This window comes from Phaethon aethereus, assembly GCF_964289735.1.
Source record: "Phaethon aethereus genome assembly, chromosome: 6".
NCBI lineage: Eukaryota > Metazoa > Chordata > Aves > Phaethontiformes > Phaethontidae > Phaethon > Phaethon aethereus.
Genome location: NC_138580.1, coordinates 13,766,851 through 13,784,391, shown reverse-complemented (window position 1 = coordinate 13,784,391; position 17,541 = coordinate 13,766,851). Strand labels below are relative to the sequence as shown.

The window sequence follows — 17,541 nt, the reverse complement described above, 5'->3', positions numbered from 1 at the left end:
GCATCAGTGTAATATGCTGGGACCTCAGCAGAGCCGCAGCTATATGCCTAGATGAGAGCTGTACGTAGGACTGTAAGCTGGAGTACTCTGCCATGACTGCTAGTTGCACCGTCTCTGCAGAAAGTCATAAGGGATGAGGCAGTGTAGGTGAAACCCCACTGAAAACTTAAGAGGCTTTGTATGCTATTTTTGTGAAACAGGCAGAATGCCAGCTAAGTTTGTTAAGCAGAAGAACAAGGTTTTGCTTTCAGGCTTACAAGGCACACAGCTATGTTTTTGAGTCAATTTTTGCCATCTAGAGGTGGTTGCTTAAAGACTGCATAATCTACGCTGGAGGGGATGGAGGCTTACCAACACCTACCTAGCCAGGCAAACTCCCATCCCCAAAGGCTTTACAGTCTGATCCAGACAGGAACAAACAATGAAGCACTTGGTTTCAAAGCAGGAAGTGGACTCAGCAATAGGGAGTGCAAAGCAGATGAAAAAACAATGTGATTTTTTTATAAGGGATTCTGAGGAGATGAAGTAGATTAGACTGCTTCTCCTGGGCACTAAATAGTTCAAATGTGTTGGGAATTAGAAAAAGCATATAAACACATACTATGAAACATCAGCAAGTGTCAAGCTGCAGTGCTTGGCAGTTTCCAGCATGTGCTACATATATATCAATTAACCTTAAAGACTGTCATCATTTAGTGCTTTTCCTCTTTAGTAAGCTATGTTTTGCAGAAACCTACATAAAGCAACCTGATCTAGTTGAAGACGTCCCTGCTCATTGCAGGGGGGTTGGACTAGATGACCTTAAAAGGTCCCTTCCAACCCAAAGATTCTATGATTCTATGATCACACCATCAGAGGACAGTTGCAAATCATCTTATAAATGTCAGAGGCCAGTCTCAAAGCACCTCAGCAAGATAGTAACAATTATCTACAGTTGATGGGTATCTGTGATTTCTTCTTTTTCACCCTCTTTTAGAGGGTTACAACAAAGAATGCTACATGCCAATTATGTTTATGGACCTTCTGGATAATAAAACACTAAAATTAGATATCTAAGACATGGCACAGTATCCTTTCTTTACACACAGAAAATACTCATCAGCTACTCTACAGGCTTAGTTGCAGAGACAGAAGCGAGGAATTAGCTATCCTATGATTTTCATTTCATAACCATTTCCCACGATAATGAACTATTTCTGTTTTAATATACTCAAAAATAAGAACTTATACTAATTTTGCTGGTATGAATCTGAAGCAATGTCATCTCAATGGTATTGGGTCAGCGGGCAGCATCTCTCCTTAGTTATGGGTGAGTAACTACACTGGAACAAATGAGTTAATATTAACTAATTGGCAACAGAAAGATGGTTCTCTTCCAAATAACTCCAAACAAAGTGATAAAAATCAACAAGATTTAATACCGTCCACAATTTCAATTACATCCTAATGCTCCAAAAGTAAGTGAAAGGCATTTACACGTCAACCCCCATAAATATTTACAGTTATGACTGAAGCAGGCTTGACTCTTCACATCATCCCATTAAATCAACAGCATTGAACAGACTGTTATACTAAAAACAGTATAAAGACAGTCAGAAGTTAAAAAATGCAAACTAAACATGGATCCCAACCCAGAGTCTTCTGGTCTGTAGCCTAGGGTTGCATTAACTTTGAACCCCCACTGAGGTCTGTGATTTGCCAATCTCCTGCATTTGCGCTCACAACAAGTCACGACTCCACATCCAACTCAGTGAACCAAGTTTTCCTCTCCTGTGTCACTGGGAAGAGCGGTGCTGCTCCACTGATCCTAGACCTTTCCTTCAGCAACAGGTGGAAGAGTTCTAGCCATGGCAAAGATTCAACTGTCTACAGACTTCAGCTTGGACACAGACAATTATCCAAGCATCCCAAGATATCCAATTATGTTAACACTGCTTTGATACTTCCAATTACATAATCTGGAATAAAACCACAGACCCTTTTGTTTCAGACAACCTTTAACTAGATATCAGTACTCAAATGGACGAGGGGGTGATATTTGCTGGATGTTCATTATAACTTGTTATTTGATCCCTCCTGATCATGCTGAACAGCAGCACTATTGGAATTTAGGAAGACAAAAGAACCTTCTTCTCGATTTCCAAAGAACTGCCTCTTACTACAATAACTTCTTGGAGATGGTGCCCGAGATTAAGGGTTCTTTACCGTGCTCCTCTTCACACTCTCTCCTCTTTGCTTGGTCACTTTAGACTGTTTCTCCATGGACTATAAGTAACAGAAAATGGGAGCAATAACTTGGGGCAATTAGCAGTCTCTGGGCTGAAGGGGAAAATCAGGTAAGAAAGATTGAAACTGATACAGCTCACTCAAAACAGTCATTTTCTGCTGACTTACACAGCCTGTTGCATGACAAAGGATCTCAAACTATAAAACCAGGATCACTCTTTCTTCTACTACGAGGCAGAAGCAGCCCAGACGCATAACAAACTCTGGAGTGACATCATATCAGGGCATCACTGGCACAAGGATTAACACCTTCCTAACCAAATTATACAGCAGGTTTCCTCAAAATAGTTTTTACAGTATGGAGGAAGATTTTATTTTACATAGCCTAAGGACAGTACACCCCTGCCCTTAATACTGCTCTGATGTGAAAAAGAAAGCTGTAGAACCGACAGCTGAGATCTTCCCTTCTTCAGCTATTCTTTGAAAGTGCCCTTCAATCACAAACTGGTGAATTTTCACTTAAGCTCCCACTCAGTGGGATCAAGTCAAAGGGCAGGTCCTCCACCCTTCCTGGAGAGCACAGTGCTGCAAAGCCAGCAGTGAGAGTGAGCTGGAGGGCCACCATGGGATGGGAATTTGTGACCTTCTGGCCCAGGGTATGAGTTTGACCAACTGAGCCATGCCCAAACGGACTCTCAGTTAATTTTTCACAGACTTTCCTGAATCAGCAAGCCCCAGCTACATGTAAAAATACCTGAAGCATATTCCCAGGTATATCTTTAGCCTAGTTTGTGCAGGGACCCAAATGCAGGTTGGGAAACCTTTCTTAACTTCATGAATGCTGATACTCTCAAACTACTGGCAGACAGATGATGCCTTTCACGGGCTACATCATGGTTCCAATAGCGCTATTTACACAGAGATCACAGGGATCAGAAAAACCACATACATAGAATGAAAAATCCAGCCTCAGTGCCACCACTTAATACTGCTGTGCACACACAACTGTTTAGCAACAGGCAGCAAAACAGGAATATACCTGCAGCGTCCTATGACAGCTGTCACCGAGAGGTCTCACTGCAGTAGTTGCAAATATGATCTTTAATTATAAAGATGCTATGCAAAACCATTGTAAATCAAATTGTAAATGCTATGTACAGCACAGCAGCTACTTGCTGATACAATACAGCTCAAAATTGTTCTTCTATAAAGATGTACCAGAACTCACATCCCTTTGTTCCTTTGCTTTCTCTGTAGCAAAGACTTATTCTTCTCTGTCTTCCCTCAGGAGACACCTCATGCAAATCCTGAAGAACCTTTCCTACCACAAGCATGAAGAACACAGCATGGGGAATACAGAGGCATGGTGTCCTGTTTTCAACATCGTGCTTGATTCCTATAAAACCCACCAGTCCCACAAGGACAGTGAGTTCTGAGGAGCATTAAAAACAATGCCAGAGACAATCTGTAAAGGTCCTGCTAGAAATGGCAGTTTTGGAGGACTTGCAGGAAAAAAAAAAAAGGGCACTGAGTCAAGGTGAGCTGAGAAGTATGCAACAGGGAAAACTTGCCAATAAAAGGCACTCCTTCAGAACACAATGTTTTGTCTGAATGCTTTATCAGGAAATCAATTTACAACTGCTTCTTATTACTCTGAACTAAAAATGACAGGAGTGCAAAGGCTCTAAATGAAGGAGAGGAAGGTCAGCAAAGTATGGCAGTCCTCATTCACTAAAGGATTAAACATTTTCTACTTCTGCATTTTAGAGAAATCCAGCCTCTTAGTTTCTTTCCCTGAGGGTGTTTTTTGTTTTGTTGTTTTGATTTTTAAACAGTATAGTTGCTGCTACACACAGCTGACATAACCTTGTGCTAGTTATGCAATGCTCTAGAGCAGTCTGATCTATACAATGATCTTTTTCATGGCCAAAGCTCTCCAGACAGAGATGCCTAAAATTGCTAGTTTAGGACAAGCCTGTTTCACAGAAGAGTAAGTGTCTTAGATTTCAAAGCAAGGACTTTGGCAACAAAGCCATCACAGGCATTATCCACGTGGCACTTTATGAGGTTTAGTTCAGACTTGTAGCATGCACAAGGTAGATTAAAAGATCCAGCTTGGAAGTCAATCTACAAAGATTGACTTTAAATGTAATTTGATTTGCTACATTTCAAATATTATCATCATGTCCCTTTATTTGTGTTTTACTCCAGAAGAATACTTTTAGTTTTACACAGGAGTTCTACCACAAAAGGAAAATGCAATTCACCCTTTCCCTTGCTTCTTCCTCTGCCCCAGCTTCTTTTCAGCACCATGGCCTCTGTGTCCATTTTCTCCTGTTATTCACCTGTGCCCAGTTCTCCAGCGTGACCCAATTTCACCATTCAGTTTTCACACACAATTCTGCTTGAACATGGGCTTTGTGTTCTCCAGTACATTTCCTACCCTAACCCATAAAAATGGAGGGAACACAGTGTCTCCAATGTGCTCTGCAAAATTATTAAACATGCACTTTTCTACTACAGGGTCTCAGCCTCTCCCAGAATGAGCAAGGAAATCTTGGGAAGTTCCTAAACAGTGGCCTACAATTCCACATAGTTCCAAATCCACTTAAATGGTTGTCAGTCTCAATTTTTTTCCTCCCTGCCTCAGCACGAAAAATCCTGTCTTTTCATACGTGGGAGACTTAGTATCAATTTGTTCTACTGCCAAGATGGGTCAATGTGTTTGCCTGTTAAATCTCAGTTCCCATATTTCTTCAGCAGGTCCATGTTGCTTTCCCAGTAGCAACACTGAAAGGCTCACTCACCTCCTTGTGGGAATCCTTATGTGCTTCCAATGTTTTCATGATGGTCAACTCTGCATAGTTCTTAAACCTTGCTGGCTGGTTCCGTAAGATCTCTCTCAGGACTCGCAGTGCCAGGGCTCTTATTGAATGCTGTATCAAGAGAAATTCACATTAGAAAAAGTCACTTCTCAAAATTGTGGTTTGAAGTAAATTCTCATGTCTCCTACACGACCAGAAATCTTGTATCACTCTACCAGCTCCAGTGGAGTGAGCAGTGTAATCAATATAACTAAATATAACTAAAATTCAGCATTGGTCTCCCTGCTTGCTTTTGCACAAAAATACACATAAAGTGACTGTTGGCACAAGAAATAATCAGAATGACTCAACTTTGTTAAATTCCATACTCTTTTAGCAATGAAGTATAAATTTGTACCCAAAGCAGCATGTCAGCATTACATAAATCTTCAAAGCAGCTCAGATCATATTAGTTTTGCCCCTCCTCTTTGCTTAGCTTTGCAGATATCAGACTGGGCTCCATCCATGCAGCAAAGCCGCTTCTCATCTACTAATGCAGTAAAATCGACCCTCTTCCTGTAACTCCTATGGAAATTACTTTCAAGAATAGCCATTCATTGTAGTCAACACTGACCTGTGTGTTAATCCTTTATATCAAAAGATCATTAGCAGAAGGGATTTATAACACCTGCTTCAATTTCATAACTGTTACATATACTATGATTTTAGCCTGTGGCCACTCCAAATAGATTCTAGAATTTCAGCAGAGGAATACTTAACTTTACTCTATACTCAGCCTTTAAAGCATGTCCTTTGATATTCATAGGCAAAATTCATGCAGTAGCACAATTTGCCTGTACTTAAAGCCACCATATCTTCTGACAGGTGTGTGATGATGCTATGATTAAACACACAGGACTACAGCAGCTCATGCTCATACTACAAACAATGACTGAAAAAAATGTTGGCCACCTACACTGTTTCAGAATTAAAATTTCAAAGAGCGTGCCATATACTTTACAACGAGTATAAGAAATACAATGGATTTTGAACCAGATGAAACAAAAAGGAAGAACTGTGAGTGCTTTGAAGACTAAATATTGTAACATTCAGATGGAGCATGGCTCTGATGTGAAGGCGCAGCAGGGTGCTGAGCCCTTACCAAATACCATTGTGCTGCAAGCTGAACAAATAGCCCCAAGTGCAAAAAGTAAAGGTCTAGCCTGTAAATTACCACTTTGATCAACTATCAAATATAAAGCTGTGATAATAATGCAGCTTTTTTTAATACTTCAAAACAAGATCCCCTACAAAAGCAGTTTGTTCTTGATGACATTTTTGCAAGAGACAGATACCCATCCCACGAGATCTAGTAGTCTGGATTTTTAAACCACACAGAGAAAAATAAATAATCTATTCTAGAGTACCTTTATTCTCCTTTTTTGGGGAATGGGTATGATATAGTTAAGAGCTTGTAACTTCATCCTAACTTGGAAGATAGCAACTTTTGAAATCATCATAGTTTTTGTACAGGATTAGAAGATAACTTCTTTCCTGATTCTAGTTCAATTTTGCAGTTGTTTGTTACTAACACTCTGGAGGCGAGGGGAAAAACTGGGACACTTCAGAGTAGCTTAAAATTCATCACTGAACACACTGAAAATGAAAGCAGAGTCATCAACCTTCAAAAGAAAAAATGAGCAGTGCAGCATCACTGATGAGATGTATCACAAACGCAGCAGCTTTCATTTAAACTAGCATGGAGGAACTATCACCCTATGAAGCAATGTACAGGAGAGTTAAAACAAAAATCTGCATCTCACATCTTTGTCTCCAAGTGTTTCCAGCAGCAAGAGCAGAATGGTTTTGAAATGTTCCTCCCAAACTCCAAGGTTATCTTCCCTTGTGATCTTTAGCAGTTCCAGGAGAGCTCCTTTCCGCTCCTCCACCCGCTCGTTGTGGTTAGAGAGCTCTTTCAGAAGATCAGCCACCAAATCTGAATGGTCAATGGGTACTTCTAGGACAAATGGCAGCAATCATTTGGGGATATGAGGAAAAAGATCAAAGATGACAAGATTACTAACCCTCTACAGAACAAAGTGCACATTACAAGGGGCCCCCCCAAAAATGCATCAAAACCCAGGTGGCCTCAAGCAAGCAGGCAAGAGAATCTGACTAGCCCACAATTTCACCTGAGTTCATAACACAGCCCATGAACCTGCACGTGTCTTCTAACGAACCAGGAAGAGATGACTGAATTTCATCCAGTTCCAATAATTACTTCTACAAGATGAGAACTGCCAGTTTGTCCCAGACGCACACACCCAAAACCAGCGATCACACGTATGACCTTTAGATCACAGTACAGTGACTCATCAGTGTACTGCAAAGGAATACAGCTAAGGTACAGCATCACTTAAGTGAAATGCTCAGTAACAATGAGCTATTGAGACATGTTTCAGTCAAAGATTGGAATGTCCCCAAAACTGTGTCCCTACAGATACCTTCTAGACTCTTAAGGGACCAGTTTGAGGGAAACTCTAGGTAAAGAAAAATTCAAATTGCAGTTTAACATTTTCTCAATAACTACAGATCAGGATATGCTGGTATATACAGAACACAGAGTATTTCACACCAAGCCTCAACTCAGGTGCAAAGTAATACACAGCATATCTGTGGGCAGGCATGTATCCGAGAGCACTACCCATACACAAATATATCAGAAACAGAGTAAGCTGCCTGCAGTTTTATGAGATACACTAATACAAACCATCTCGAAGCTGATCCATGTCGTCATCAAATACTGCTTCCTTCAGGGCAGTCTTGTCATAAGTGTTAATTGTGTCAGCATAAGGATAGGGGTTATATTCTCGAGCACGCGGCCCTGAAAAAGCGCGGGGAGGCTGGGTGTTAAGTAGGGAAGTTTTGTTATCTAGAGCCATCCTTCCACCTTCCACAATGTCACTGCTTCCACGCACATCACTTGTAGGCACAGCGAGGCCACCATCTCGAGACACCTGGAGAATCAGAGATAAAAGACGTGACACTACTCAAATTCTGTAGAAGCTATAGCTTTTTTTGAGTTCACCCACCAATGCAAAGAGGCATAGACTCATTTACATGTACGTAATACTTGAGTAAAACTTCCCAGATTACCACTTCTTCCCCTTACATGACTACAACTGTTGCAAAAATATCTCATGATGATAGGGCAAAAAGCTATGCTAACGTTCCTAAATTTAAGTTAATATTGCCAAAACTACACAAGCTGGCAAAGATCATAAGCTCTGGAACAGGACTGATTTGCTAAGAAGGGGAAAGGAAGCAAAAGCAACATCTTCATGAAACTTCACAACCCATTGATAGAGGAGACTGGATGATGCTTAGCAAGCTAACATGAAATGCACAATAGAAGGGTCCCGAAGAAAAATCATGGACCAAGAATTTTTAGCTTTGAAGGCTAACTTAATCTACTAATGTAAAGTTGTTTGTCCAGATAGGAAGCAAAAATGTCATAGAATCATAGAATATCTCAAGTTGGAAGGCACCCTTAAGGATCATACTTTAAAATTCCCATAAATTTTGAAGTCCATGAATTTAATTAAAACAAATGGCGTCTCACATGGTAGATAATTCTGTAACCATTGATGCAACAAGGCACCATACGAGTTTTGCACTCAGAGCAATTACAAGTCCTTCCTATATATGAAGTAATAAGCCTGTGAGGGAAACCATCCATGCATTTTAAGAACTAACGTTTCCCATTACAGACCTAGCTACACACACTCCATGAAAAAGCCATTGCTTGAGCCATGCTGAGCCTGAGGAACATTAGCACTGTTTGCTTCATACATGAGACTCCCACAGAAACTCTGCGAGCACATTTCACAGGAGGGTAGAGTTCAAAATGAGCAAGGGACTAGATTAGGGGGACCCCATAATGTACATATAAGAAGCTAGCAACCAATAAGCCAATGATACTTGCAAGAATACAGCCGGAATAACTGGATTTTGTACACTAACAACCCAAAACCAGGTTCGAATGCAACGTTTTAAAGTTTCACCTATCTGGGGACATAAATTAATCGAATACTTACAATGTCACAGTCTTTCTTTCCATCACGTTTGATTGGCTCATTCAGGTCCTCTTGACTACGGAAACTAAATTTTTCAATTGCTTCTGTGACTCCACGAAGAGAGCTGTAGATTTCATCAGAATTTAGGTTCTCCGTGTCATAATCCAGCATACTAAAGACCAAACGTATATGAAATATTACATATGAAATTGGAATCTGCTTTTTACCGTTAACAAAAACAATGCCAAGTAAGAGACAGATGATTTGGCATACCCTTTCTAACAGTGACTTGTAACAAAACATGGATGGAATCAAAGCAGAGTGTGGCTCTGAGTCTCCCCTCAAATGGGGCTAAATCTAGGAGAAGCTCCATTGAAATCAGTGGCGTTACATCGCTGTAAGTGAGGGGAAACCAGGTCCACTGTTTGTTACATTCCACAGCAGTGAGTGTGCTAGCTTCTGAAAAAAAAAAATCCCAAACTGTCCCCAGCATGGTAAAGATGTTATTTAAAAAGGAAAAAAATTTAAAAAACAAATCAATCACTATGGGAACACAAAGGGTTGGACAACTGATGGAAATGAAATCAATGAAATTTAAGCTTCATAATAGATCAAATATATTCTACCAATGGATTCAAATGTGACAGATTGAAATGGAAAGGAAAATGCATCTTGATGTAAACCTTAGTCCCATTTTCATTTATAGAGTATTAAAACCAAAACCACTTGCACAATGCCTTGATAAAAGATACATTTCAGTATTGAGCCTAAGTTTGGGAATTCTCTCACTCAAATCTGATGCTTTCTTGCAGCCTGTCTGTTCCTCAGAAATTCCTCAGCAGCAAAAAGCCACACAAGTTTTGGGATTCCTTGAGGAGTTATCCAAAATTAAGTTCCACGAAAAAATGCCTGGCATGCAAGGGCAGATTATATAAAAAGATGTGGCTAAGAAGAGAAGCTCCTACAAACTTGGAGAAAATGAAAAAGCATTACTGGCAAGGCTTTGCTCTATCTAGGAGAAGTTGAGTTTGCATGACAAACAGTTTTCCAAGAGAGATTTAATGAAGAGACCCAGTAATGGAGAACAATTTATCTGGGGGAGTCTCGGATCTCAGTAGAGCCAGAAGCAAATAAACCAAAAGAATCTGAGACATTTACATCAAGTTGTTTGTCGATAAATGGCAAGAAGTGGCTCCCTACAGGGGTGATTTACTATTTCTAAACAGTTGGGGAAGGATGACGGGATGTGCTTGGAGGAGGACAGCTGAACAAAGCACTGAGTTCCTTTTCCACAAAAGAAAGACACCCTGTGAGGTGGGTGGGAAAAAATAAAAACCAAAATCCCTTCTGAATCCTGGGTATACAGATATTATTTTCAATAGAACTAGAAGTAGAATGTTAAATATCTAGAAGCATTACTTGTTTTCTGGAAGAAATTCAGGAAATTCCAGAGAGAGGATAAGATTGGTGCTGCCCAATTCCTTTGGGTTTAACACACTGAAAATAGTCATAATCCCTGGCTCCCAAGCAATGCGCTCACTCTCTGATCACACAAGCATCAGCACCATGTATTCTGGCAAAGAAACCAAAGAACAACTCCCCAGCTTTAAACAGTGTCTGTCAGGCCAGAAAGAAAGAGAAACCACCTAAAGAACAGACCAAGACCAGGAAACAAAAGCTTTTTATAAACCTACAGAAATCGAAGTACTTAGGGCTTTTAAACAGCTGAATTACACTAATGCACTGTGATGGCTTTCCAGACAAAAGTGAAGGCAGTTTTTAGGGTTTGTTTTTTTTTTTTTTTAAATAGGTATCAGGCAGGGATAGGACAACCTCTGTTTCATAGAATCTCAAAAATATTAATTTTGAGCCCAAGCATGTTTAATTCATAGATCTTAAGGGGTTCCTCATACAGTATTTAAGTGAGCAATGAAACTGCCATTTGAGCAGGCATACATATGACTGTACCCATGAACCCACACCAAGAGATGACATGACTTACCAAAGATGACACAATGAAATCCATGGCAAAAAATGAGAAATAATCACAGATATACTAACACTAAATCTTCTGCTAAAATCATCGCTTCTTTCCTCAGGGATGATTTTTGCCCTACACGGCTACCAAAGAATAGATCAAAGTACAGACTCTGCAATGCTAAAGGACTCAAACAATTTCTCAACAACGAGCCACCAATCTGATGCATTTTTCAAAGCACAAAACCACATTTTAATGAAAATCTAAATAATGATTTCATATGTCAAGAGTAAGCCTGTGTAGAGGATCACATTATCAGTGTGTTCTACATGAACGAAAACTCTACATGTGAACACACATGCCTATTGACAGTATGTGTGCTGGAATACTTCACAGACAACATGATGAGGGGAATAAAAAATAAAATGGAACTGCACCCACCTTTCAGGTAGAAAAAAAAGGGCAAAAAAAAATAAAAATGACCCATGCAGAAAATGAGAGGAAAGTCACAGGATGAATAAGAAGTGAGTAGAGATGAGCAGTGTTTAGGGATGTCACAACATTATTTTCCATCTTCTGCTGCACTAAACCAATGCAGCTCTCTGCAAGTTTATCAAGATACAATTTGGCAGTTTTCCAGTCTGACATGAAATACATTTTACTTCCATAAACTATTATTCAGTTTCCAATCCAAACTATGTGTAAGTAATCAACAGTTTAGCATCCTCAAGCAGTACACAGTAACCCACTTCCTGGCACTTTCAGGCTCTGGGCTGGAATATATGTCAAATTATTCCAAACCTTGGTGTCAACTAATGAAAGGAGGATTCTCAACTAGTTTAACTCCAACAATCAGCATGGATCTCTTCCACAGATATCTTAGTGTCCTTGAAGAGTCAGAATATTGATTTAAAGTTTTAATTCTTCAGGTCACAGAGGTATGGACTATGGGATTGTATTCTCTCTCTCAGATGTCACAGAATCCCAGATTTTGAGCGCTCAAAGAACAATTTGTTTGCTTTTCTTTCAATAGTTTTTCATTAGGAACTTCTTGCTTCAAGGAAAGACTATATATAGTCTGTCCTCAGGAAATACATATATTTAAGTCAGAGAAACCACATCTACAGAAAGCCTGTTGTGAGGGTATAAACTTAAAATGCAAGGAATTTAATGTAGTGGTCTGACAAATTAACTTTGTATTCAGAAGGGTTTTTTTATTAAAACCAGTATACAGCTTTAGTCCAGTATACTGACTAAAGACCTGTATGCAGATTGGAATAAAAAGTGAGAGCACAGGAGGAAGAGATGTCAAAATTGGCAGTCAATAACCTCTAAATCTTGTGGCAAGGACAATTTTATTTTTAATACTACAAATTTCCAAGGTGTTCCACAATCACACTGTGCAAGCAGCTGGTAAAATCATATACACAAGCTTCACCCTCATCATCCTCTGGATATTCACTACCGCAGCTGTGAAATCACTCCTGAGCTGTATTCGCCTGTTTGAAAGTACTCGTGTGCCACTTGCACAGTGTAGCCAAGGTGAAAGACCTTGCCTGCGTTACCATAACGCAACCAGTGTCTGCCAAAAGTGCTCAGCAACTGTGTTCTGCACTGGAAACCAACTGTGAAACGTACACCCATTCAGGAACCTGGCAGGGAGGAAAAGCCTGGAAAAATCCACATTTTCTCCTCCCCGCTTGCATGCTGCATCTTCTCCAAGCGGCGAGCAAGCGGCTGCCTGCCACCTCTGCCCTCTAAAAGCTATCATCGTCTCCTTTCATTTTCCAACCAAAGCCTCTACAAATCATTTCCCACATTTGAACAAATCCCACAGTATGAAAGGTAAATAATACTGTGACACCTCAGACAAGTTGGTTTAACAGGTAGCTTGTTACCTGGGAGAGTAAGAGCGCCTGAAAGTCTTGTGGGAAGGAGCAGTGGGGATGGAGTTAGGCTGAGAAAGGGGAGGGGGGTGCTTCGACAGCCCATCTGCACTCCAACCCCAGAACCGACTGCCGTGATCAGAGGAGAAACGAAAGAGAGAAAAAACAGAGAAAGGAGAGGGAGGAAAAAAAAAAAAAGAAACTATAATCTGAGTGGCTTAGTGCTGTCATGCTGCCTTGGAGAGAGGAAAAAAATTAATAAAAACAAAATTAAACAAGAACACTCCATTGAGCCCCATAAGTCATTGTTTTGGCCTTTATTATTAATTTCCACTTTTATTCCTAACGTAATAATATGGTTCACACAAAAATAGTCCCTGCTTGTACTAACCAGTAAGTTTTACAAACTGATATAGCCTCTATAAACAACTCCTAAGGTGCTCTACGTGAACAATCCCTGACCACACATCTGTATTCAAACTCTAAGCAGGTCTTTGTGAGCAACAGGATTTCCCTGGAAGAAAGAAAAGTTGAAGTTGATTTTTTTTAATCAGACACCCAAAGGTAGTTTGTCAAGTTTGGCTCCTGGCGCCTCTATAAGAGCCTGCAGTCAGGCCCTACACAATCAGCAAACCTTTGCAGGGCTCAAGATCTGATCCTGTTTCACCAGATTCAAGCTGATCCCAAATATGCAGCAAGTAAAAGTCAGTCTAGAGTGGAAACATATCATGTAAATTGGGGACTTGGCCCAGGTTTCGGCAGACAAATCTGGAAAGACTGGATGAAACCAGCCGCTAAGTCAATTCAGATCTCTCATCAAGCTTCCACAAGCCCTGTTTGATTTCTGGTTACTGTTTGATCCTGTGCCTTTGGGTCAAGGCATCCATCCCTGTGCTAATTTGTCTAACCTTTGCTTTTGTCCCATTCCCTTTATGGTACATAGATTTTCAAAATCATCTTCTAAATGAGAATATAGACGCTTGAGCTGGTGGAGCATTCAGGATATAGCTTTGTTTCCGTTAAGTTTAAGCACAGCGTTTCGGAAAGTCACATTTGTGCATACACAAGTGAAAGACTGCAAGATCAGAAGTGGCAAACAAGTCAAGAATTGCTCCAGTGCAAACAGCAGCAAAGCCAGTTGAAAACTCCTCTGAAGAGTGTTGCCAAGAAATTCACTCGTTAACCAGCAATCAAAACCCATAGCTATTACCTGCAACTATTACGGATATACACCAGACACCCAGACTGCTGATCTCACAGCTCAGGTCTCACCTATCTGCAAACGGGCCACCAAACAATGCAGGCTTGTCCTTATTGTATAAGGTGGGTGGCTTATTTTAATCCTTTTTCCATGCTTTGCCTTGCTCAACTTAATATTGAAAGTGTCAAATTTTATTTTTAATGGTATTTTCTATTGTCAGTGAAAAAACAAGCATGTAAACTTACATAGCCAAATAAAATTGTTAGCTTTTTATTTTCATGCATTTCCTCTAAAGATCTTTGAAGGACTAAAAATTTGTTTTTTTTAATAATTGGAACTATGCACAGGTTTCTGGGCTACTAATAAAGGCAGAAACAATAGGGCAAACCTATTCATTTGATATTCGTTCAAAGATTCCTACAGCAGTCTAAGTGAAAATTCGCAACCTGAATGTAACATTTGAGTTTACAGAAGTTCATTTGCCATTCAGAATGGTATTTGTACACTTGAGATCTTCACAATCTAGTATTTTCCTTTTTGTCATATTACATCATCTACCAAATCTCTTAAGTTTTTCTCTGTCCAACACAAACTCAAGCCATTCATCTGAGCACTGCCCAGGAAAGAAGTCAGTCAGAAGTCTGTTTTTTGCCCTATTATTTTCAGTCTTACCCAGTGCCCGCCCCTGCTTTTCTTCTTCAAAAAACACCTCTTTCCTTCATAACTCCTCTCCCCAAAAACTAAACTGTGAAGACAAAAAAAGCAGGTACAAATGCAGAAGTAACTCACAGATGCAGTGGATATGTTCTAATGATCATGAAGCAGAACTGGATGGACCAAATGAAAGCAGGTGAAGGAAGGACTCTGCCCAAGGCCATGAAAGCACACTACCCTTCTGAAGACACTAACATCAGTGGATACTTAAGCAAATGTTAATCATTTGGATAGGCAAATTAGCTGTTTGCATCAGCAGAGTGCAGTTCAACTAAAACATTCAAAATCTATACAGAGATCTCAAATACATGCACACATGTACACATACACACAATAAAAAAATCAGTCATCTGGAATTCAGTTGGGATGGCAATAATATGGGAGAAGTGATGTTATCTAAGGGCAGTGGCATACATACATACTATAGAAAGTCCGTATCAATGAAGCCTTGCTGGTTAATATTGAGGATATTGTCCACAAACCGTCAGTAATATGGGAAAGCAGCTATGCTTAGCAGTATTTTTATATTCCTACAGGACCCAAACTTTCCTTTCTATACATATCCCAGCCCCAAAGACATATACGTCCCTAGATATGACTCCTTCAATCTGCGCATCAAGAAAAAACTCAAAGGAAAGTATAATCTTCAAAACCAAAGCCGGCATTAAGAACTGGAGATAATCCTTCAACTGACTGCACTCAGGCTGCCTGTACAAGACATGGACAATGCAAGCAGGGGCTGCACATGGAGCACCCCAGGAAGCAAAGGGCATACACAACCTCGGTGCAACCTTTTGGCAATGGCTCCTGTAAAAATGTAAAGCCAAGTCTAGTTTCAGAGGAGGGCTACACAGAGAAACTGTGGGAATCCTTATCTTTTTATGGTACTATCAGAATGACTCTGGTGTGCTCATTTTCCAAGTCTGTAGAGAGAAAAGTGACATTTTACACCACTGATGAATAGCAAATGACAAGCATTTGTAATGGAAATATGACAGAGAAGCATCTATACCGACAACTGCAATGATGCAGCGTACCCTACTTGCCGTAATCTGTTTGCACACCTTCCAAAGCCATTTTTCTGAAAGGATGACCACATGTGCTCTTCAGAAACAAAACTAAATTCTTCCTTGTCCTGTAAGTTAGGACCATGCTCAAACTGTGCTACACAAGACATTTTCAAGAAGGATGCAGTCCAGCAGAGCATTAGAAGCTACTGCCACTGATTTGCAGGACTTGCCACTGCCTTTTCTTGACATCTTAATGACAGAATTACATGCTCTCTCTAACTATTCCTTGAGAACGTATCACATGGGAAAAAAACCTTCAGTTCCTAAACCCAAAATGCTAGAAAAAACCAGCAATAACAAAGTATGAAGTGTACACTGAATGCTTTAATCAGTATTTTTATACATGCATTCATCAAGAGGTGAGAAGAATGCAAAGCCAAACTAAAAAGCAGTGAGTGAAGTGGCAAAACACAGTTGTGGCCCAATAGCAAAATCCAAAATGCATGGTAAAAGGTCATGGTTTTATAAAACAACTGCCACATGCAAACACGGCCAGCAAAGCCACAACGTAACCACAGGGAGACGTATCTCAGTTTATCATTTCCCAAGACAGAAGCCAGCAGGGCAACAATGCTCAAACTAGTTAAAAAGGAAGTAATATAGTTGGAACCATTCCCCTAATACTCCACCACTTAATTTCTTAATGAAAACTTTGTTGAAAAAGCTCGTCATAGGCAACTCGACCTTCGCTTGCAACCTCTCGGTCTAGTTTTGGATTACAGCAGTTTTAGGGGGTCACAAAGACGTATTTAGATATCCAAAATTTTCTCAGGAAACTCCATGTGCTCTTCATATGCTGATGGAATTAGTATAAGTACTCATTAAACGCTAGAAGCCTGTGTTTTTCCTGACACACGGGAACTCACATGTCTAAGCATCCCTCCAGATAGGGTTAGCAAGTCATGACAGGGCTGATCAACAGATTTCAGTGTAAATTACTACACTGGACTACGAACTGCAGTCCTCACCCAATATGCTTCCTTCTGTCTCTTCAATGACAAAGGGAATTGACCTCCCATGGAGAGGGCAGGCAGACAAAAGCAACAGCTTTTACACTTTCCCAGCATGAATCAAAGCTTGTCCAGGTAACAACCTAATACTTTTCTCCAATATTTCTATGGTCCCAGAGCATACTGTTTAAATTCCTGTCTTCTCTGCTCCAAGTTTTTATGGTGCAAAATATGTCCATTCCCAATATCCAAGAGTCCATATTTGCTCAATAAAAGGTTTTGGAGTGGACCAATATATTCTAGGGTAGCACCTGCAGCTTCAGCAAAACACCTGGTTGCAAGAGACCTGCTGCCCAAAGGATCAGACTACTATTCTACTGGTGAGCAGCCTGGGGAGTGATCTGAGAGGTATTCAGCACTGAAACAGTCACCACCTCTGCTTGTTCTGCATCCTCACAAAGCACAAGAGGAGAACAGGAGATTTAGTACTTCTCTGAGCAGCACAAGCACAGTACTACAGTCAGATGAACTACTCATCGCAAGGGCACACCTGAAAAACAGACACAATCTGAAACCCTTGACCTGAAAGTCATCATATGCTTTGTGATATTCGCAACCTCAAGAAAACCTCATTTC

The 17,541-nt window shown here is 40.3% G+C and overlaps 1 protein-coding gene across 8 annotated transcripts in view; it reads right to left on the bottom strand.

Annotated features, from left to right (window-relative positions):
- CLASP1 (cytoplasmic linker associated protein 1) overlaps nucleotides 1-17,541 on the bottom strand; it is a gene marked incomplete at its 3' end in the record, with an annotated part of 171,384 nt that overhangs the window by 10,955 nt on the left and 142,888 nt on the right. For 6 of the 8 annotated variants that reach the window (XM_082001361.1, XM_082001367.1, XM_082001363.1 and 3 more), the window contains 4 exons: nucleotides 9,128-9,278; nucleotides 7,801-8,047; nucleotides 6,854-7,044; nucleotides 5,034-5,162 (listed from right to left, as the gene is read on the bottom strand). In XM_082001361.1, coding sequence (XP_081857487.1) covers nucleotides 5,034-5,162; nucleotides 6,854-7,044; nucleotides 7,801-8,047; nucleotides 9,128-9,278 — 718 coding nt within the window. Of the gene's footprint in view, nucleotides 1-5,033; nucleotides 5,163-6,853; nucleotides 7,045-7,800; nucleotides 8,048-9,127; nucleotides 9,279-12,982; nucleotides 13,100-17,541 lie in introns of all 8 variants that reach the window. The other 2 variants (XM_082001365.1, XM_082001366.1) reach the window with 1 other exon arrangement.